The sequence below is a fragment of the Cyprinodon variegatus genome, unplaced genomic scaffold (genome assembly GCF_000732505.1).
Source record: "Cyprinodon variegatus isolate N-32 unplaced genomic scaffold, C_variegatus-1.0 Scaffold338, whole genome shotgun sequence".
NCBI lineage: Eukaryota > Metazoa > Chordata > Actinopteri > Cyprinodontiformes > Cyprinodontidae > Cyprinodon > Cyprinodon variegatus.
In genome coordinates, this window is record NW_015150791.1 from 671,035 (window position 1) to 695,214 (window position 24,180).

At 37.7% G+C, this 24,180-nt stretch overlaps 1 protein-coding gene across 1 annotated transcript in view; it reads right to left on the minus strand.

The window, feature by feature from the left end:
- The window catches only part of caskin2 (CASK interacting protein 2), a 77,255-nt gene that overhangs the window by 17,131 nt on the left and 35,944 nt on the right, over positions 1-24,180 (minus strand). The window contains exons 3-12 of the mRNA XM_015385419.1: positions 22,542-22,593; positions 16,658-16,755; positions 13,809-13,954; positions 12,208-12,303; positions 11,332-11,465; positions 7,022-7,130; positions 6,807-6,915; positions 6,622-6,716; positions 5,049-5,166; positions 1,261-1,383 (exon numbers count right to left, since the gene is read on the minus strand). Coding sequence (XP_015240905.1) covers positions 1,261-1,383; positions 5,049-5,166; positions 6,622-6,716; positions 6,807-6,915; positions 7,022-7,130; positions 11,332-11,465; positions 12,208-12,303; positions 13,809-13,954; positions 16,658-16,755; positions 22,542-22,593 — 1,080 coding nt within the window. The remainder of the gene's footprint in view (positions 1-1,260; positions 1,384-5,048; positions 5,167-6,621; positions 6,717-6,806; positions 6,916-7,021; positions 7,131-11,331; positions 11,466-12,207; positions 12,304-13,808; positions 13,955-16,657; positions 16,756-22,541; positions 22,594-24,180) is intronic.

The following is a 24,180-nucleotide window of genomic DNA, read 5'->3' on the forward strand; positions in this document are numbered from 1 at the left end:
GCTGCAACATGATGAATCAAGATGCTATGATCAAAAAAATTTGATTGACAGACGATCATTGATATATGATTGGCTGAAATTAGGCCAAAATATATAGATATTCTGCTAAATTTGAAAATGCAAAATTCCACGATTGTGGTATTTCAATTAAAAAAACAAATGCAATTTAGACTGCACATAACTATGTGTTTTCACGTAATAACTCTGAAAACAACATGGCTGCAGCGGATGTAAACACAGGATAATTATCTATCTAATTTTAGCCACATCTCTAAAGGGCGCCATCGTCCCCCATTCTTCTTCTGCATTTTCCTTCAAGTCAGTAAAGCCCAGTTGCAGATTATTTGACTCATATGTGGCAAAAAAAAAAAGAATTTCTACAACTGAAAAAAGCCCTTTTATAGAAAAACTTGAGTTTTTTTTTTTCCAAATTGCAGTTTCAATTCAGCTTGTTTATTTTCATGATTAAAGTTTGCCCAAATTTATGCTTAATGGGAATGCTGCTACTGTGTGTTCCAAATAAGACTATCTAGATTTCACTTTTACAGCTGCATTAATTTTCAGATTTATTTTATGAAACTTTAGAGCAAAAAAATAAAATAGAATTCAGCTTTCTATTCGGATTCTATTCGGATAAAGGATTTATAAATGCAACTCTACCAGGAAGTTTAAATGTCATTTTTTATCAAGTGTATCAAACTTTCCTTTATTTCCATGCTGTTGTATTCATTAAAAAATCTATTTAAATTGGAGGATATTTGATTGATTGGCTTAAAAGTCCAAAATGATGGTAGGTGTTAGATTTTATTAGATCTGTCTACTACACAAGGTAGACAGGTTTGGTTTTTATATTGTGATTGTTTTGGATCTGGGTAACTTCATCCTCCTGCTTTATCTTAAGCCCAAAGAAAGAGATAAGATGGATTATTTAAAGTTACTATTACATGTCCTCACACCTGATACAGTATAGGCAAATCTGATTATTTTGCATCCAAATCAGACTTTTTGATGAAATTAGAATAGCACAAAAAAAAGAACAACTATATAGCTTAATGTATAACCATTAAGGCAACCCAATTGGTTTGATGCCCACTTAATTCCACATATCTACACATTTTTGTTCTGGCTGAATACATTTACTCATATTATAGTAAATCAGGAGCAAATGCAACAACAGTATGCCAGCTGTCTTATCCTGATGGTTTGTTGTTTAGACTCCCTCATCTGCAGGTCCTGAAAAGATTGTTCATGTGTGAATACCTGAAGGTTCATAGCCAAGGATGTATGAGTCGTCGGTCTGAGGGGTGGGGCCTGAGGGAGGAGTTCTGGATGCCAGGTGTGGTCTCTGGCATGGCATGGAGCCTTTGCGGGATAGAGCGCCCCCTATTGACATGGACACATGTGTATGTTGAGGTTGGCATGCATGAGTGAGTGCAGGGGTGCGGTCATAATGAAGTGCATGCACAGGGGAGGTATCCCCACTCATGTTTGGAGCTTCAATGCTTTCACATCTATATGGAAAAGCATAAACCAGGACAAATCCTCTCTGGAGTTACATAACATGCAGCTGAATAGGAATGCAAGATCAAAAGTTGCACAGAGAGAGACAGAGGCTCCCTGATTCTCCATGTGCTGATCGCAATAATACCACACAGCTCGCACACGCACAGACTCACACAACTCGGTTTGCTTTAAATGCAAAGTGGCTTTGAGACTTTTGAGTCAAACTTTCATGTCTTCTCTTCCTCATGCGTGAGCATATGCACAGCAAATACACGCCATATCCCAGCAGAGACTGTGGGGGCTTTAGCACTGAGCTGACACCTTGGAAGTCTGGTAGCAGTAATCCTATTAATGTGTGTCTGTGTGAGTCGGAATGCTTCGGCACGCGTATATGCAACTGTTCTTCTGTGCCTGTTGCAGTAACTCAGCCTCTCAAGCCGCTTTTTGAATGTCAGTGGCTTTACAGCTGCAAAACAAGCACAGGGCTTAAATTGCTTTCATTCATATGGATCAAAACAGCTGATCTACAAGAAAACTGAAGCCGTCCATAGTCATGAACCTCATCGTAATGGTTCTTGTCAGTGTGACTTAAGATTTTACAGTTGGAAAGACAGTATAACTCAATGCAATGAGTAAATTGAACTCAGAGATGAGATTGTTTAAAAATATTAGCTGGTCTGAGCTTTCTATTTTTAACTAAGTCATTTTTATGAGTTATTTTCAGAAATTAAATTACAAATTAGCAAAATTACTGAAAATTAAGACTTTATGTCTTAAATTGGGTTTCCTCTCTAAAAAAAATAGATTAAAAACAGAAGAAAACTCTGTATAGCATCCAGCTATCACAGGAAAGGCATCAGTGATGATCTTAGAGAAGCATTTGTCTTTTGAGAGACAGTTTTGTTCTCTAGCAGGAATCCTCCAGTAGCGCACACACCCAGAATGTTCCACAAACCTGCATGGATTAAGAGGATATGGAAAATACCCCCACACTCTACAACAAGAACAAAACAGACACAGGATCCCTGACAGCCGGTAGAAAAGCTTTGATAGTTGATGTAAAAACAGTCATTTCCTTAGACTCACATGTTATCACAACTGTACATTTCCATAGCTGTGTGCAAACTCGTGTTGATTTGTTGGTTTATGCAGCTCCTCCTAACTTACAATGGGTCCTCTGACTGCTCCTCTATTAAAATTCCTCCTTGCCTTCAGCCTGTAGGTAAATATCCATGTCCTGGTAGGTTTACAGTGGTGGTTTGTTCTTTTTATTTTCAGATGATGTATTGAACAGTACTCTAAGATGTTTTAAACTTTTAACCTCTAATCAACTCATCCCTGGTGTGTTTGCTCCATTCTTTAGGCTTCACAACATTTTTTTGTTTGTTAGTCGTTATATGACTTTCAGGGCAGACCATGTTCATGGTTCAGACAGGGACCAATGTGCAGTGAGGGCTCGGTGAGAACCAATAGGCACCAAAACCAGTTTAGGTTCAGGATATACTAATCACACTGTACTAACTGGAAAATAAACAAGCAAAACATCCATACTTTTTCAAATAAATAACAGAAAACAGATTAGATTTTCATGAAGCCCTTACTAAAGAATATACACACAAATTTACACATCACTGCTGTCAAAAACAGTTATATATCTAAGATACAAATTAAATGGTTCTTTACCTCTGATATCATAGATCAAGATTACTCGATGAATGCAGAATCTCACAACTTTCTCTTCCCCAGAAAGCAAACAACCTCGGAATAGAGCATGAGTTCTGTTTTTGTTTTATTCAATAATAGTATATTTATGTGAATAAGAAAATAATTGCTCTAGTTTTATCCTAAGTTTATGAATAAAATGCTTAAACTGAGAAATCAATTTAGTTAGGACACTCCAGCTGAGGGGATCAGTGCTGCCACCCTTTGGTTTAGAGAGGGACTGCTTGTTCAGGAGGTGGTGGAGTATGTTGGGTGGCCATAGGGATGGACAATGATTGATAGTGGTACCTCTGGCCCTGCTGCTATGGCGGACATAGAGAGTCCATTATAAAACCAGCCCTTTTAAATGTAACATTTAAATAATGTAATTTGAAACCCATTTTAATTGCATTTTCCTATTATAAATTTAAAAATTAATTCTAAACTGTACATATTAATAATCTATTATTAAATACTGGAATTTGTTCATGTATTTTCATTCATACATCTGATTATAAATACCTTTCCTAATAACATATTTTAAAAAGATAATTCCTTATTCAATTTCCATTTTTTTTTTCAAACTTTCATTTTCAAATCTTTTTTTAAATAGCATTTTTTGCTTTACTTGCTCCATTTACCTTTTTCACGGCCCTTCTGACCCCGGCTCTGATAACCACTTAAACCAATCTCAGTTGCTCCTCAGATGCAGCCAACACTCTCATTGGTTAGGCTGCCAGGCCTGATTAACAAAATAACCAATAGGAGAGCTGGTTATATCTGAAGAGCAACTGTGATTTTCCTAACTGAATTTCAATGTGCACAGGGACCAGAAAGGTCACAGCAGAAGTAAATGGAAAGGGGAAAGTAAAAGGAAAATGCTAATTCAAGAAAGGATTTAAAACTGCAAGGTAAAAAAAAAAGAAAAAAAAATGGAATAAGGAATACGGTTTTTAAATATGTGACAAGGAAAGGTATTTATAATCAGATTTATGAATTCTGTGTTTTTAAATCTCCACTTAGACATAGGATTCAAATTTTTTTTTTTATTCCAGTGTTTAATAATGGAATAATAGATACAATTTACAATTCCTCTTAGCATAATGTTAATAATAATATATGCCATGCCAATTTGGGTAAAAGGACTTTATATAAAGGACAAATAAAACACTAACCTTTCTGGCTGCAATATGACAGAAACTTAAATTTAAACTGATATGAATATTTTTTTTCATTCTACTTTAGTCATAAAAGTCATAAAATCACAAGAATAAAGTAGCAAAATTACGAGAATAAAGCCGTAACATTACAAGAATAAAGTCATAAAATTACGAGAATAAAGTCGTAAAATTACGAGTATTAAGTTCTTTAAAACTTCACATAATGCTAGGCATTCTTATTTTAGGGAAGAAAGTGCTTCTTGTAGTAGTTTTCATTAAATACAACTGGTTTCTCGTAATTATACAAATTTTTTCTCGTAATTCTAGGACTTTATTCTCATAATTTTACGACTTTATTCTCGTAATTCTAAGACTTTATTCTCATAATTTTACGACTTTATTCCCATAATTTTACGACTTTATTCTCGTAATGTTACAAATTTATTTTCGTAATGTTATGACTTTTTTCTCGTGATGCTATGTCTTTACTCTTGTAATGTTACAACTTTATCCCCGTAATGTTACGACTTTATTCTCGTAATTTTATGACTTTATTCTCGGAATAGGATAAAAAAAAAATAAATCTCTAGCCTGGCCCTAATACTCCGTCGTAATATTCAACCATAAGTCCTAAGCCAAAAAAAACCCCAACTCTTGTTTATACAGTCATGTGTGTTTCTCTACCTGCTCTCCTGCTGAGGACCTCCACCACTGAAGGAGGAAAGAAGCCCACCCTGTCTGTCCCCCTCTGGCTGTCATGGATGTGGCCTTTCCAGCGGCCATCTGAGTGCTGCTCCAGGACCTGATGGCAAAAAAAATGACAGAGCTTCAGTTTGAAAACGCTGTTGTCTCCATAAACATGAAAAAAATTGAAAAAATGAAATAAATGTGAAAAATTTGAGGTTTGATTAAAGCTGTGATATAAGCTACTTTGTCAGCACAGCATCAGCTGGAATTAATGTCTGACTTTTCCAGTGAAGCACTTAAGAAGATAATATGAGAACGTCAGTCATGTGTAAATACACAATCCATGGATTAAGAGTGCTAGAAGAAACAAAAACAAACCCGCTGCTGCAGTCGAGTTCAAACATGATTTGGGCCACGTATTCAGATATCAAAACACGTGAAATTAGAACAGAACCACAGAAAAAATGCACAAATGTACGAGTTAAGGTGTTTGTTAGTGGGTGGGTAGTGGGTGCTGGGCAAAAGAAAAACTGGTAATTAGACAAGTTTGAGCCTGTTTCTCTGCTGTGGTGTCATGTTTGGAGATTACTTAATTATCCCAAAACATCCCACACAAATCCCAACAACACCAACTTATTCTACCCTCTGCAGAGAATCCAAAGCCCCTGATCTACAACACAAAGCAAAGGGAATCAGCTACAGGATGGAGTTTGTTTGGTTTGGGTGGTTTTAATGACCTGTTCCTAAAATCTATATTACGTTTTCGAACAGATTAAGAACAAATTGTGTAAAATGGGAAACATACATCAATACTTAAAAACTCATTATATATACCAGTATTAGATTTTCATTTTCCTATGACGGGATTCCTTAACTTTTAAAGACATGATGTTAAGTAGGTGCCTCCATTTTGGGATGTACAGCAATCTCACAGATAGATTGGGTCAAAATGTTTCACCAATCATGACTCATAATGCACACCTTTGCTGCCTGTTTTCTTGGTTAAATCTTCAGAAGGAAAATGTATCAAATAAACTGCATGATTTCACTCTGTTCCTATTATTTTTTCCAGGACAGAAGTGGCCTATCTGTTGCTGCAATAGTCCTCACCTGAGCCTGTGTAGAAATGCATTTTTGTGCTGATGTTAACCCAGCTCTGCACTGGTGGCAAAATTTTTTCTAGAGAATAGGTAAAGTAGAAGAAAATACATCCTCCTGGCTTCTGAAGACTCTTTTTCAAAAATTCTTGACAAAAATTTTCTTTCTGCTGCAATATTCTCTGCAGGTTAGGGTTAAGACGTAATGGCAAAGCGTGGATACTACCTAAACAAGAGGCCACACATTTATCTAAAGCTGTAGTGAAGTTAAAGTCTGATACTGAGGGAAGAGAAAGTTAAAATAGCCTAAGAATTATTTTTAAATTTAACTTCGGCCCCACCCTGGTCGTCATAAAACACAGAAAGCATTCATGTAATATCATGTTATGGCTTTGGACCAGCGTGGGAAAGGAAATTGCTGCAAGCTGACAGCTACTCCAAGACAGTGTAACAGGAAACAAACAAAAAGTCACCATTATCAGGTCTCCAGCCCGCAGGTTGAGAGCAGTAGGGTCATGGAGATTCCAGTAGTCCTTTACTGCTCTGACTTGGAGAGAACTGGATGCTTCTGCAAGGACAAAGAACCATCACTCCTATGGCAACCGGCTCTTTGTCATTAAGAGATCAGAACTAGGAAGTCATCGTTGCTGAAATAAACCTCTGAGTAGCTGTTTGATGTCTCTGCTGGCTGTAGAAGTGGTAAACTGGTTGACGATATCCAGCGCCGTCTGGTTGTATGTGTTGCGGATGTTCACATTGATCCCGGCCTGAACACATACAACGTCAGACCAATTGTGTTCACCAGCAAATTAAAATGTAAGGCTTCAAATGATAAAGTTGGCCGAAAAATTATCGACAGTAAGCCCTTCTTACATCGAGCAGCAGTCGCACTACTTCTGTCTTGCCGTAGAGGGCAGCCTCATGCAGAGCAGTCCCTGCTTTGGTTGCTCTGTTGATGTCAATGCCAGCTTTGAGCAGCAACCTGGGAAAATTAATAAGAAAACATGCGCTGTGAGATTTGCATGCAGATTTTATCTATCTAGCATCTGAAGACATGCAAAAGTCACATGCAAAAAATATCTCTGCAGGTCTGTTAGAGGCCAAGATTTGAAAATCTTACTAGTAGCCTACCATGGTATTTATGCAGGATGGGGCTGAGTCAGGAGTTTTGTTAAAGGTTTTCCGATTATTAATCGCTCAATCAAAAAAATAATCAACAGATTAATCAATTTGCAAAATAATCGTTAGTTGCAGCCCTAATGTTGTGTTCGACAGCTTGCCTTTGTCTGAAGTTTCGGACTCATTCTTGAAACTTTCAATGTCTCATTTGAAGTCTAGTTGGTTTTTCTCTATTTTCTCTATTCTACCTGACAATGGTAGCATATGTCACTTTAAAAAAGGGAACAATGAAGAAACAGCAAAAGAAAAGGCCTGAAAAAAAACCTAATCAGATGCAAGGCATCTGAAAGTGCATCCATCCCTGTGCTGTTGTTTATAGGCTGGTGCCTATAAACTATGTAACAAAAGTCCGGTCACCTGTCCATCGCAGGGCAAGACAGACACACAACCAGGCACACACTTACATCTTAGGGCAAATTAGAGATGCTATTTAACCCAGCAGTTATGTTTTTGGAACTGTGGACAGAAGCCAAAGTACCTGGAGGGAGCCCATGCATGCACAAGGAGAACATTCTTTCCATGCAGAAAGACCCCGGGGTAACACAGGACCTTCTTACTGCAAAGCAACAGTGCAACAAACTGTGCAACGAAAATAAATGACGACTTCTATCATTCCTCAGATGCTTTTCTACATTAAGTCAAGTTTCAACAGCTTATTGAAAATCCCCTTGTGGATTGAAATAATATTTTATGCGTCCAACTTACAACACTCCTCGTGTTTCATACTGTAGGAAACATCCTAGAGCGGGCTAATCACTACAGGATGAACTTACCCATATGTGTTTGTTATACTATTGCAGTTATATTAGTGAAAGGGAAGGACACAAATGCTGAGCTGGACAAAGTGGAGACATTTTAGAACATGCAGCACTAGAGATGAATAAAACAATTAGCTGCAGCTGTTACCTGTTTCTCCTGTGCAGCGATGCTTTCTAATCATGTTGGTATGACAGGTTAATAAAGTGTAGCGTGTTTAATCCATCACACAGCTTAGACCCAGATCACATTTCTATCCGGAGGATAAGCAGCACTGTATTTAAACAGCTCTGTGTAACTAGTACCTAAACTAATATTCCTCAGAATTATGAACACTCCTGCTTTTTTAAACAGTATACAAATATTTCCATCTTTTTCTACACCAGAGGCTTTCAGCCAGCTGTCTACAGGTGCATCTGAATACATTAGAATATCAATGATGCTCATTTATTTCTGCAGCTGGATTTAAAGACTAAAACCTAATTCTATGGACACGCATCTGATATATCAAGTGTTTTGTTCTGTTGACTTGATTATTATGGATTTAAGCTAATAAAAAGCTCCTAAATGCAGCATCAAGTTGTTTATTGGTAGAGCAGGTACATCTTATACAGGATTATAGATCTACAAGCAGCTGTGGTCGTTTTAATTCCTGACTCCTTGTCATTTACTGCCTGTCCTCTCATTTTCTTTTATATCAATAAACAAAGGCCCCTAGCACCACCTCATCAGCGTGACAAAGCCCTGAGTAGGACATCAGATCTGTTCTTAACTAAGTGAATTCTAAATAAGATTATTTGCTGCATAGTTTTTTGCCTCTCCTTGCTATTGAATTTCCAACTTAGTAGAAACATTTAGGGAGGAGGAGAGTCATCCAGAGAATGTGACACACACTGGGTGGGTTACAGTACTTGGCAAACTACAAACATATTTTACATATTGAGAGAAAAAAACAAATGGAAGTGTAAAAACATGAGGCTGTGGAGCTTTGGGCTTTTCTACAGTATGACTTGATTTCAAACTGCAATAAATCATCTAAAAATGTAAAAGTATTTAAAGTTTTATTTATTCTTAAACTCATCCATGTTTCTTTTAAACAGTTTATCTATTATAGGGTTGCAGGGGGGGGGGTCTCAAATAACTTTTTGCAATCCCCAAACCCTCCTTCTAAATCCTCTGAATCACCCTCCTTAGCTCCTGTAAATCAAGCCTCAACCACCATGGCTCCCAGTCTACCTGCTGAGTCAAGGGCACCTCGGATGTAACCCCTGTCCACTAAGTCTTTTATAGACCTGGCCTTGAAACCGGCAGCAGCCTAAAGGACTCTATAAGCCATTACCATCCCAATATAACAGTCTGCTGCACCTAAAACCTTTACCCCTAACCTGGTCAGCCAGAAGAACCTACACCTTAAACATCAACGTCTTTAAAGAAGTGGGTAAAGCTATATATCAGAGGGGTCAGTTAACTAAGGATGTGACACAAAAACATATTTTTTAAAGTTTAAAGCAGCCACCTGTTAAAATAAAGATATAAAGCTAATTTTGGACAAAATAAAGGGCATCATTAAACATTGCTGCATCGTAGCTGCAGTCTTGAATGTTATCATTACAGAACAGCGGTGTTGCAATATGGTGCTCCCATCTCCCACACGATGATTGCACTGGTTTGCTTTAGGGCAGAGTCTGAGCCTTACCCGTTAGTCAGTCTGGTTGGCCAGGCTACATTAACCTCAAAAGGCCGATTTAGACTCTACAGTTATCCTTCCATGCACAGTTTTACACTATGGCTTCTTTATGCAGAGCATGGGGGCTAATTTGTAAAATGATCAAATAAATAATGCTAATTGAATTTTAAGATAAAACAGAGTTGGTGTTTGCCCTTTAAAAAAATGCATAGTAAGAACAACTGTTGTGATGCTTTTAAAAGTGAAAAGTATAATACATCCATAATCAGTGGATTGATGTAAATTAACCATTTCACAATCCAATAATCTCCAACAGCTAACAGTTATTGTCAGAAACCCATGATCTATATTACTTATTTGATCTATGAAAAATCTTTAAAAATAGGGCATTATCCAACACATATGCAAACCCCTCTCATTGCAGATACATGCAGGTTGATTTCTAAAGAAGGATCAAATACCTCATTCATCCAGAACATGTTTGCTCAATGTAGTTAGGAATGCATGAGAGTAAAAAACTAGCAGAATATCCCTTGAATATTAAAAGTCAACCAGGATATGAAAATCCTGATTGCTTAAGTTAAATGCAAATGGACATCTTCTATCATTTATTGTAAGCATTTTGCCTTTATTCAAAAGGCATCTTGAAAAAGTTACTGATGAGGGGCAGAATGCCACATTGAATGTTATGATCAATAAAGCACAAATAAAACCAGAATGGAGATGTATGGCTTCTCAAAGGGGTCAGCAATAGCCAAAGCTGTAGTCATCGCACAATTGGGTAAGAGTGATGGTGTAGTCTTGTTTTGCAGTGACTAAACCATAGCATCTTTAAAGTCAACATTAAGCTTTTTATATTTCCGAAGTAATTCAGAAGCCCTCTGTCTGAGTATTCCAAATGGGGACTTGCAAGGACTCAAGGACTGGTCTGCTCAAGGAATCAAGGTGTTGCAATGACTAAATGAGGTCCAGAGTCAAATGGTTCAGTGGTGCATAAGGAACCTGCTGATAAAAGAATTCAGTATTTTTTGTTTCCAGCGCCTATTTTGCAGGGTCTAAAATCCCTGCAAAATAAAGTGTTTTAACATTAGGGGCATGATTACATAACATTTAGCAGATGAAGTTGGTTTTAGAACTATTGCTTCATGGGGTGGACATACTTAAACAGTAAACTTGTTCTGCATCCTGGCTTAGATTTTGGAAGACAAGTGATGACAGCCCATTTAATGATATATGTTGTTCATATAGCATTTCATTTCCCTCTTCTGAAGGCCCACATATTTATGTCCTAACCAGACTTGGTAAGCAGAGAAATTCTCATTTAAACATCACTGAGTTGTGGTTAGGGAGTTGTAGAGTGTTTTTAGCACCATTGCCCTGCAGCAAGAAACTCTTAAGTTCAAATATACAGAAGTCTTTCTAACCCTAACACATCTCCCTATAAATGCAAATAATTTCTCTCTGGCTATTTTCCCATATCCTGGGTATTTGCACCAGGAATGGACACCAGCCACCACATCTCTGCAAGCGTGAAATGATTGGATGGTTTTAGTTATCTCACTTGATGATGTCTTTGTGTCCATTCCTAGCAGCCAGGTGAAGAGGAGTGGTTGAGGGAGAATCCAAGCTGTCGTCTCCTCTCTCTCCTTCAAGAAGCGCTGACACCATGTTACTGCTGAGCAGCAGCTGAGTCACCTAAAGGGAAATAAGTCTGAGGATGAAGTTTTACCAACAGACTTAGGACAGAAATTATGACATAAGCAGTAAATAAAAAAAATTAGAATACATGCAAAACCATCCTCTTCTTTGTGCATTGACCTATATGTACTGAATGTCCCCACTGTTGGACATTATAGGATATTTATGTGGAAAGAGATTAACTCCTAAATTAGGGTTTATCCACTGCCCAGCAGCTGTCTAAAGGCAAAATGTGAGCGGTAAAAACAGCCCAAAGTCAACCTAGTTGAGAGAGCATTAAGAAAGCATGGAGAGTGTGTCTAATTTTGAATCTTAGCATAAGCAGCACATCCTGCAGACTGGCTAATCTGTTTTCCTATAGCAGAGAAACAGTTTTTTTTCCCCAAGTGCAAATGTCTTCAAACATTACAATGTCCAAAAAGAGCCACTGAGGTCCTTTCCCTCAACAGGCTTAGCTGAGCAGTTTCACCTCTTTCTGATCCCTGGCTCATGTTTGTCATAAGGAATCCTCATCCACACATAAAGAATAAAGAGTGTTTTCACATGCAAATAATTGGATTATGAGTCAAAATCTCTTCATAAGAGGTCTCAGCTTTCATTGTGCTGAAATTTGCTGATGCATAGGGCCACAAAAGCCCTATTTTATATCCATATGAACTAGTATGGGAGCCAGCTTTATTTTTTTTACCAACAAACAAAATGGGAGCCATAGAAAAATACGCTAGAAATAATCCAGTACCTTGAGTCGACCAAACTCACAGGCCAAATCCAAAGGAGTCTTCTTCGCCTTGTTCATTAGGCAGGGATTAGATTGGTGCTGCAGCAGCATCTCCGACTGAGGGTGAAAGGGAGAGAGTACAATCTAATGTGAGAAGGATCACCTCATGTATAATGCAGGTGCATTCAGACACCAGTCATCCTCTACAGGTGTTTTGATGTTTTGTTTCCTACCAGAGTGGAGGAACATTTGATAGCTGCTGTGGATCCTGGGAAGGGTTGTCACCATTGTGTTAAACTGTGTTCTACTAAAGAGGTCAGACCTCAAAGGGGGTCATGTTACAGGAGGACGGCTGTTTGCACATATGGTCTTTGTTACCTCTGAACTTTTCCGGTATAATTATTAAGCTTGATAGAACAGATATTCTTCTTTGGAACTAAGACCTGGTCCTAATAAAGGTCTTGATAAACACTATTTTGAGGAAAGAGGTAAAGATCAGAGGTAACCTGCAAGTTAAGCGTTAAGCATGTACTGGTTATGGTGTGGGACATAATATTCCCCTGCTGGTAAATACTTATCAAAAAGTTTGGAAGGGAACAGGGGTGTGGACACTTGCTCAAAACCAGATCAAATCTTGACCAATTACTTAACACTTTCTGAAAAATATGGGGGGGAAGCTGATGAGCAAAAAGATCAGTCCAGGTAACTTTCATAATCTGAAATGGCACAAATAGAGAGTGAACAAACAAAAGAAAGACAGGGGAAGGGTGTAGAAATTGTTCTTGAGTTGCATGAACAATCTAGCGACTACAAATGGAGCCCTTTTGGCCACGGCCATGCTGCTTGGAGTTCACACGTTCTCTCCGTTCATAAATGAGTTCTCCCCCAGTATTCAGAACACAAGCGCACTATTAACTTATGTTTACAACCTGTGTACCCCATCTTTTACCCGTTCCACACCTCAAATAGAGTGGCAAAATGTAAAGTAGTCTGGAAGAAGGCTTTAATTTCTCTCAGAGCAGAGACTAAGTGTGTGAAAAAACAGAAATAGAAGAAAGTAGACAATTTTGATAGAAAAGACGTTGGGAGGCAGTTAACTGAAGCATATTATGACCTCAAGGGGAAATTCATGTGTCCTTTATTAACCCCTACTGACCGACTCCAAACTCCTGGCCGCCGTTTTGGCTTTTGTGTCCCTCCTAAGAGTTAAAGCTCTTCTTGAGTTGTCCTTGTCTCCCTTGTTCAGCGCTAATGCTGATCTGTTTACATAAAGTCAATCTTTTCTTAGTGAGGGCAAATGAGTTTAAATAGCAGCACCGATGGTTCCTCGCTTCCACGGGACTTGAGCTCCTGTAAGGTTACAGTACAGAGATCGGACTTCCATACAATAAGGACGAGGAATAGAAAGTTATGTTTGTGAAGGTTTTATATATGTGTATCTGTCCTACTGAGACTTCTAAAAGGAGAATAAATGTTATTAGAAGAAATGTGTGCGGCCACTGTTGGCATTAATGGAATTACCTGTATTGTTGTTGAACAATACCAGCCAATGACACGATGAGTTTAAGTTTCAGTGAAATGAGATGCCTGGTAATCAGATTGTGTGTGTGCTCTGAACTCACCACTTCATAGTGTCCGTACTGTGCAGAGAGATGTAAGGGGATCTGTCCATCATGGGACGGAGCGTTGACTGAAGCGCCTCCTCTCAGCAGCATTAGAACAGAGTCAGATTTACCTTGCCATGCTGCGTAATGGAGCGGACGCATGCCTGGGGACAACAGAGAGGTGCTAAGTAGGAATTAACGAATTTTCTTTAATTATTGCTAACATTGTGTTATTCGCAAACGTCTAGCTGAGATCTAAACCAATTTAATTAATTTAAGCTGTGGAATATAGATTTAAACTAAAGGACTTTGACTTATTCTTCTTTAACACTTTATTTGTTTAGACACCTCCTGGTAAAATGTGACACATATCCAGATGTGGGTATAAAACATTTTTCACTCAAGTCAAAGTAGAAAGTTGTCACCCCCCAAAAAAACTACTCAAGTAAGAATAAAAAAGATTCTTGGTAAAATGGCTACTCAAGCAATCTATGGGTCATTAAATCTGATGTGATGCTTTAACGTATGCAGTCAAACAGGGAGTTATGAGAAAATTCCACTATTTTAAAGTATAAAATGAAAATATAAATAAGTTACATGTTTGCAAATGATCAAATTGGGCCAAAAGAAACAATTTTTCTGAATCATTCTTTTCAACATAAACCTACAGTAGGTGATACACTTATGTTATTATCTACAGTTTAGTATATTTTACCTGATATCTGCACAGCTCAAATTATTTGTGGTGGTGGAGTAAAAAAGATATTTAACTAAAACAAGATTAGCGAGACTCTCTAAGAATAATATTTAAGTACATTTAAAAGTAAAGTGAATCACACCCACTCCTAAAGAACTTTCTTTTCCAAAGGTTGCTGAAGTAAATGTAACTTGTTCCTACCAACATTTACACATATGACTTAGACTTAGACAACTTTTATCGTCATTTTGTATGCAGAGAGTGTATACAAAACAAAATTTCATTTTTTAAAGCTGTCATGACATTTCACTGATCATTTCTGATGTTTGTTCTCTCTGATTTTAGTGACCTAACTTAACTACCTAGTATAATGTCAGTGTGTTTACAACAGCAAAACATGTTTAACAATTTAGGAAAAGAAAATGCTCTATTTGCTTATAGTTACTTAGACACCAGAGCCTGACTGATAATAAAAGGAAAAACCAATGTTGCTCAAAACTGTGGAAAGTTATTACATCAGACACCCATACATATTGGGTCCTCCAGCGCCATAATAAAAGTAGGAATGTAAATTAGAGCCAGACATCACATCCTATAATAAAAGTGACTTATTCATAATGCTGAACAACAAGGAGTGCTTAATACGTGCAAATAGAGCAGCGCGATTTATTAAATCTCTGTCACTGTTGTTGCAATCGTAGCGGACTCCTGGGATGCAGTATTTTATAGACTGTTAACATTTTAAGAGGAATGCATTCATATTTCGCATGCAATAACACACTCAACTAAATGGAGGAATGGCTACAATTGATTTTTCTGTCCTAGACACTAACCCCTGTGGAAACAAGGTGGGTGCATCTTGATGAAAGGGGAAAAAAACAAAAAAGAAACTGATTTAAATTCTGAAACTGTGACCTAATCAGATTATAAATGTATGTACAAAGTAACTAGAGAGCTAAAAAAAAAAAAGTATTTGACACCTCCCTTTTAAATAAAATTTTAACCCTACTGAAAATAAAAAGATGAAACATTTACAAACATCCCAAAATAAAAATGTTGCGCTTCCCATCCAAGAAGCTTTTTTAATTCAAAATGTCTGGAATGGCTTTGAGTACGAGGTTTTATACCGTAGCCCAACAAAACCTTATTTTTGCTTTGTAAACATGCAAATTGGAACGGAAGAAGGGGTCCAATATAATTCCTTAGGGGTGGACCTCTTCTTCCGTTTCAATTTGCATATTTTCAAAACAAAAATAAGTCTTTGTTGGGCTATGGTATAAAACCTCGAACTCAAGGCTATTCCTGACATTTTGAATGGAAAAAGCTTCTTGTATGGGAAGCAAAACATCGTCAAACTTGGAAATAAAGTCCAGTGGATTGTTTTTAAACTTTTTTGGAATTGCTATGACCTGGAGACTTAGAATCTTAACCAGCATATTTCGAAACACCTCACTGATCTGAATATGTAAGAACCTAGATCGAAATCAGACCCTTCCCTCCTGCTGCTTAGCCTTGTGAGCACATTCTAAATAATCTGGTATTCAGCAGATGATGTTTTAGCAACCATGCTTTGAACAACAGGATGATAAGTAATATGGCTTCTCTTTAAATCTAAAGTATGACCACAAAACTTTACTAATTCAATTCTCTTTCTAAGAAGAAGTCAGCTTATAAAAACCCATCACTCTTATTTGTTAGTCCTCACTTTTATGCAGTTTTCTATGCATTTAAATTACACTGAGGATATCCAACAGTGGAAGTGCTGGAGGTTAAATTCTACATTTCACAGAGTTCTGTGGAATAGATGGTTGAACTCAGAGGCGAGACCATCATGCTTATGAGCCTCACACGCTCCTGGGCTCAGTCACTGAGCTGCAGCTCTGAATTCCACCATTTCTGTTCTGCTTGGAAGTGAGTGAATATTTAGATCCACCGTCATTTTGTGGGATGCAAACTTCAAAGCGAATAAGATTTCTTATTTTTTTCATTTCGGTTGAGCATATTTCCTGCAGAGCACTAGAGCCGATGAAGACGTTTCAGGCTCAGTGTAATCCCCACTGACTTGTGAAAACTAAACTTTTTGTATTTAACTAAATGTTTTTTTTCTAAAATCATAGAGCCGCTGGGTGACTTCAAGAGAAGCGATGCATTTGTTCTGTCATTATGATACCATTGATATCCTTGATATCCACGGTGGCCTGGGCCTCCAGCAGTAGTGACAGGAGTTCTGTGGTGCCCGTCAGAGCAGCATGGTGCAATGCAGAGAACCTAAAAGCAAAAAAAAAATACAGAGAGAGAAAATGGGTGAGGAGGGTGAGAACATGACATAAATTATAAATCCCTCTAAATGCTTAGACCTCAGTGCATATTAGGTTTTTTTTCTTTTAAAGGAATTCTTACCATTAAAAGTTTATATACAACCAAGCAGAAAAAGCATTCATATTTAATAATAAAAACAACTATATAAGCAACATAATTCTGGTTTAAACTTTGATCCCTAAGCAAATGTGAGATATTCCTCTGAAGCAGAACATCTAAATTAGGGCTGAAAGAATGAATCAGATTCATCACAATTAATCAATTTCAGTTCAGTTTTATTTATTTAAATGGCAACAATTCACTGCACATCTCATCTCGGGGACTTTAAAGAGACAATTCAATTTAAAGCAGCTGCTTCGGATCTTATCAGCCCATTAAATGGCTTTAGATTGTGCCTCCTACCTCCCAGTAGGATCAGTTGGTTTTTATCACTGAATCAAACCTAAGCCAAATCCTAAGGTAATTCCTTTTTCGCCAGTGGAATTAACTGATGTAAATTTGTGTTATCTGAACTGAATTACAGGATTTCTTCATCTATTGTATATACATTGATTTGAGGTACTGGATTGACTCTCTGCATGTCAGCATCCGAGTTATTTTCAAAAGCCACATGCAGAGAGTCAAATGCAGAAAGTGAATATCCCCATTGTGGCACAGTAAATGGATTTACATTTAATTAAAATGAATCTGTATGACGGAAAAGAGGAATTAATTGAAGTAAAGTTGTGAAATGTAGTTTTTAAAAAAGTTTGTATTTGGTAAAAAAGAAATGGATAAAATGTATAAAGTAGTTAAATTGTAAATAAATCCTCCGGTTTTAGACCCGGCTATTATTATTATTATTATTATGTAGCTATTATCAACGATAAATGGTATATATTATCAGCCATTATAAACCTACTAGAAGCTAGAGGAGCCAAAGTCTGAAGCCATGCCATGGTATTAATAATAACAACAATTTAATGGCTGATCACATCCAAAATGTGTTTCTAAGGAAACCCAGGTTTAAGCCCACAAGCAAGCTCGCTATTTTAACGTCATTGCTTCCTCTAATGCACATGCGGGACGTTTAAGTTGCATGAAAGCAGGTCACACATGAGAGCGCATACAAGTTGCATACATTTGGAAATGTGACGATTTCTTAATTGCTGAAATTAGGCATTAAGGGCTTCAGTGTAAACGTAGCCTTAAGCCCCATTTACACCAACCTTTTGAAATCGTGCTGAGAACGAGCACAGTAACCGAGATAATTGGTAAGGGTAAATGGAACGCCGCTGAACTGGACTGTGCCAGACACAACTGACTCAGCTTTTTTTCAGTTGTGGCTCGGTTCTTTCTCTTTTCAGATCTCTTCAACTGTACACAACACTAACCTCTCCTCAGCCTATTAACAATAAATGGCATCAAAAGAGTGTGGTGTGACCTGGGATGATGACCGAGGCTCTAATTAAATCAGGGCAGAGGACGCTATCCAGGCACATAAGTTCCTGGCGCCACCATTTTTGTTTGCACAATTCCCGCCTTGAGAGTTGTAGTGTCGTGGACACCCGATAGGAAGCGAGGAACTGTGCTAGGTGATGTGTAAAAGGTCGCAAGAACCAAGCTTGGCACGGTTAACTGATCCAAGCTTGGTCCGAAACTTGGCATGGATCAGTTTCAGAGGGGTAGAGGGGGCTAAAGTTTTGAAGCATCCTTTGTTACAGAGTTTTCTGGTGACCATGGCTGGGACCAATCAGGGAAAGGAACTTATTCACCTGCATCTTGCAAAATTTCTCCTAGAACCAAGGAGCCTCACAAAAACCCTTGAAAAGGCCTGCAGGAAGTGGGCACAGTGCTCCCATGAAAATAACAGGTAATACACTTACCCACAATGGGGTTCTACGCTCTACTGTCATTGTGAACGTGATAAAAATAAATAGTATTGCTTGATCAATCCCAAATCATCATGCACTTCTGGACTACAGAAACATACCAGGAAGTTCTTGATGACTATCATCTACCGGAATGCTTTAGATAAAACCTCTGAAATTTCAGCGGGACAATGATCCCAAACACACAGCTAACTGACACAGAAACCTTGAAATGGTTACTGTACAATAGAGCTTCAGAAGGACCCTTTTTATCACCTAACTTGAATCAATTGAACATATAAGGAAATAGAAGTGTATTTAATGTGCATTTTTCCTGCTGTATCTCTACTTGCCGATACACTTCACCCATGTCTCATCACCTGCTGCTGAAACTTTCCACTGACATGTGCTGAATACGTGTCAGTATGATGGTGTTGACTTAGTGACAGCCAGCTGTTTACTCACGCTTTACAATCCTCTTCACCCCTAGGAAATGATCTCATATTTCACATGTAACCCCTTCCTGCCCACCATCCAACCACATAGCAGCCCTCTCCCAGATGGACAACCTGATGTCGACGCCTATGTGGTGTTTGCATGCAGGCACACATAGCAGTTTTCATTCAATTCGGTCACAATGTAGGAAGTCCAAAACAATCGGCACAGACCTTGAATTTTTCAAGGACTGTTTTGGTGGATCACATCACATTGAAATACATTCTATAGAATAGGAAGCTGCTTTGAGATCTAAAACAGTAATCTAAGGACTTCAGGATGTAGGAAAAGTAAACAGGAGTGAGAGCAAAAGAATTAAGATACCGTAATAAAAAATGTGACAGACTGCTGTCACACTCTGAAACTGTGCGGTAACTTTTATATTTTTCATTTTCAAAATGAGTTACATAGTTCATGTATTTTCATTAGCCTGACTTTAAGTTAGCTTTTTGCAGTGCACACATTTAGTTAACTTTGTCAGGTTCTTTTTTGGTAAAGATTCAATTGATTACGTTATTTTTCTTGGAGTTGCCAGTTTCCTTTGGATCTGCTGGTGAAGGGCTGCAATGAGCTCCAGCTTTCCTCAGTTGATCGTTGCAGGCTAATCAGCGGGTCACACCATTTGCAATGGGAAGGGAAATATGTTTATCATTTTTTAATGATGTTTAAATATTCTTAGTTTGGGTAATTTTGTTAATTTGTTAAATTTAAAAAGCACTTAGTGTGTGGCCAGTATTTATCTATTTAATTATGTTTATTTTTTTTGTTAGTTTGTTAGTCAGTTATCCCCCTTGTGTGTCAACAGTGGTCTGTCAGCCACTATTTAAGTTTCCCTCATGTCTTGTTTGTTAGGTCAGTTTGTGCTTGAGTTCTTTATGTTAGTACCTGAATTGAAGTCTGTTTTGTTGACCTCTGTTTTTGGGCCCAGTTTATAATTTTTTGAACACTTTTTTGGAATAAATACATTTTTTTGAAAAATTTCAGTGGTTTTCTCGCTGGTTTGTGCTAACCCCTCACAAAGATTACAAACTGTTCAAAGTTAAACAGGCTGCTTGTTTAAAAGATTGGACTCGACTCTGCAGTGATTACTAAGAGTGTTACCAGAAAATACCGCAGGTCCCAGTGCCCAAATGACTAGAAATACACTTTTTTACATGTAGAATATCTTCCTAGTTTAAACCATTGATAATATCTCCTTGCTTTAAATCCCACTGTAAGCATTTATTAAGTCCTTTTTACAGTTTTAGTTCTTCTTTGCTTTGCTCTTTCGTTTTCCTTACAGGTTTTGCTCTTAAATGTTCAGTGGCAACATAAAGTAATTAATTAGTAATTAATAGTAAGTAATTTAAAACATTAAGTAATTTCCCTCTGGGATTATTAAAGTATGTCTGATTCTGATTCTGAAAACCCAAACATGTACGTTTTTTCACTCTCTTCCGGTATCAAAAGTTTACACAGTTTTAGCGCCAACTTCACTAATGTAAATATTCAAGCAAAGTTAAGCCTGATCTTATTAAAGGTTTAATAATTTCTCTTAATTAAGCAGAAAAATAACTGTGATTTACACTTCTATTTAAAAAAAGATGAGACTGTGGATGTAATAGTTTGGTAATAAGCCAATATTCTTTCTGCAGGTCAAATTTTTATTTTTTTTTTCTCATTGTCCTTTAAGGTGTTGTTGTATAAGAGAAAAACTATTCTCACATCTAGTGTTTTATAAATGAATGACAATGTATTTCTGATTTAAAAGTAACACCCCCTAAGTCCCATTTGACAAAGCAGGTTTACTGGAAACCATAACAGACTAAACTTTCGCTTTAACTCGAGCAGCAATCTTCTCCTACGCCATTTTCCTCTCCTTTGCACCTGTAGAGGTGTTGCTCTGTCTTTTACACATTGTCTTTTTTGTTTTTTTTTATTCTGCATTAAAATGTCTAGTTCCAATGGTGTAAAATAGGCACTTCCTATTGTTGTTTTTATAGTAGACTGGCATATGCTCAACTCAGAGTTTAAACCTGCTTTGTGAAACGGACCTCTGATGTTTTAAGTCTGGACTTTAGTTAAACAGAGAATATGTAGAGGAATATAAAGTTTATTGTCATGGTAAAGAGTCCTTCCAAACCTTAAGACAAATTGCTCAAAATAGCAGTGGAAAGATGCAAAACTACAAATCGGCAATACTGATGATAATAATAATAATGCTTATAAGGCATTTAACTGCTTTAATTTCAATACAGGCTGTCCCTTTTGTTTTGGAAGGTATAAATTATTTCTACAATTGATTTTTGTTAAAAATGTGAAAGAAAATTAAAAAAAAAAGAAAATGAAAACCAGATTTGGAGTCTAACTTAATCCCAGTCTAACTGTAGGCCTGTGTCTACCTTTTAATTTAATGTGTGCAAGCCATTCAGGTCTTCTGCTTAAATTTTCCCAGCATAACCCAGAACCAGAACCGAACATGGAGAAACAGGTTTTAGTTCTCATGCTCCATTAATTTTAAGCAAACCTCCATAAAACTGTGAAAGTGTCGAAACAACAGTTTTAAATCAAGATTAAATAATTAATTTGCTTAGAGCTGCCTTTGACTCTTTATTTCAACATGTTTTTAGTGCAATACTTCTATTATCAACTATTTTAATGCAATGTTCTTTTTTCTTTATTTTCCTTTCTCATCTTCGGGTCATTGAATTTCTCATCAATGAAATATTTTGCAGAAAGAAACTTGCTTAGTCTGGCCTTCACATGCCTTGCATTCATCAGCTTCTGATCTTAATATTTATGGCCTTGAGGAGAAAGAGGAGAATTGAGTATTGTTTTCAGATCCAGATTCACACATGCTTAGATTGCTGAGAAGAAAAAAAGGGTTTAAATCCCCATGAAAACCTATTTTATCATGGTGTTTGTTTTTTTATCAAGTGCATAGGGGGATTTTACTTTTGATTACCCCTTGGTTCCATGTTGTTGGTCCTGCGTGTCTCAGTGTTACCTATACATGATATAATTATCCCCCTTTTAATAATGTGCCAAAATTGTCCCGATTTCATTTTGAATATACAAAAATGAAAAAGCTAAAACATTTCAATTTTGTTATTTATTCTATTATACCTCCCTAATGCAGAACTACAAAGAGTACATTTTACTCTCTTCCAATAGTCTGACAGCTGATGAGTTACACAGACTCAGTACCCAGTAATTTACTCCCCTGGGGTTAAATGATGACTCTGAGCAACAGTATATGTCGGTACTTGTGTGCGCTTTGTGAGTCACAGAGTGAGGGCTGCAAACAAACAGCAGGCAGTCACATGTAGAATAGTATTTTTTCTGCCCCATCTACTCATCAAGTCAGACTGTTCCAACTTCATGCTTTTCTTGCACACGCGCTCCTCTTACCCATCTGAGTCCTGGTAATTGATGTTGAGTCTCTTGTTGGAGCCCAGCAACTCTGCAAAGACAAAGACAGGGGGGTGGGGGGTTGGGGCATGGAAAAACAGGCAATAAGTGTTTTTGGTTCAAAGTTTGTTTTTTCACCTGACGCCACCAGAAATCCTTCCAGTCATGTGTTTTGTGTGTTTTTTTCCCTCCAGCTCCCCTCCTCATCACCATGTCTTATCGTGACAGCCCTGACAGGATGGAGAGCTTTCCTCACCCTCTGCCGTCTCACCCTTTCCCTCTCTCAGCGCTTCTGACATCCTTGTGGAAGCCAAAGGTTTCATATACAAATTACTCCGCTGCACAGAAACGTAGCATTCCACCTCATTTACAATGGTAGCGTCGCAGGGATCTTTTGGAATTTGAACTGACAACCATACAAACAAAAAGGAATGCCAGGGGAAAGCTCATACAAGATCTCAGTCAGCCTGGCTGTAAATATTGCTTTTCCACTTACCTTGAAAGCGACACGCCGCTATTTGTCCCATATCTTCACTTATTACCCCGCAGTGCAACTATTCTTGCTTCTGCATCGACTGCCACTGCAGCCAGGATCACAAAGAGATAGCAACTTAAACTATATGCTGCTTTAACTCTTTATCAAACTTACAACAATGTCAACAATCGGCACTTCCAAGATCCTGTCCTCAATAACATGGCTGCAAAGCTGCACAATGTGTGCAGTGTAAGCAGTGTTGTATAATTTCCTTAATCCTGGGTATCAAAAAAAGATCTGTACTCACAAAACATAAACTTCCCTTTTCAAAGGCCTAATCCTCTGTTCTTTAAGTATTATCTTAAATCAGTAAACTCCTCAAATCTACTCAACCCTTCAACAATCATTAGACATCTATGTTTCAAATATTAAACATCTTTTTCAGTCTATTAATCTAACCCTTCTCCTTTCTCTAACAATGATTGAAACTTCCTGTGTCACCCGGCTAAATATGATCTGACATCCTACAGTCCCTGCCCGCTCCAACAGATCGGCTGTTTAGTGGGACCCACACAGCGACCAGACTGCCAAGTGCTCCAGATCAACTCCATTCATGGTCGCAAATTACCCCCATTGTTTTCTCCCACGGAGGTGCAGAATACCACACAGGAGTGTGTGTTTGGACAGCGCAGATGGAGACAGAGAGGAAGAGGAAGAGATAGAGATAGAGCGGGACTGTGGGAGCTGGTAGATACTGCTTTCCAATACAACAAAACCAGAGCTGGAGGATGTTTTTGGTTTTTTTGGAGTGAAAGGCCCTGACCGGCTATAGGACAATAAAATATAAAAATGTCTTCTTTGCAGTGAATAGAGGCAAGAATATGCAAAGAAATACTTTTTGGTACAGTTTCAGTTTTAGAATGTATTGCAGTTCCTTCAGGCTACTGAAAACAGATATATGAGGAGGTGGATAAAATGGATGATGAATCATCGAAGGATCCAGAGATGGGTTTGAATACTTTTGGAAAGATGAAAAATCATGTTAAATGTTAGGATCTTGACCTGCCATTCTAACAGCACTTATTGCCAATATGATGATGTTACTGATAGGGTTGTCACGATACTAAACTTTTCAACTCGATACCGATACTAAGGAAAATATTC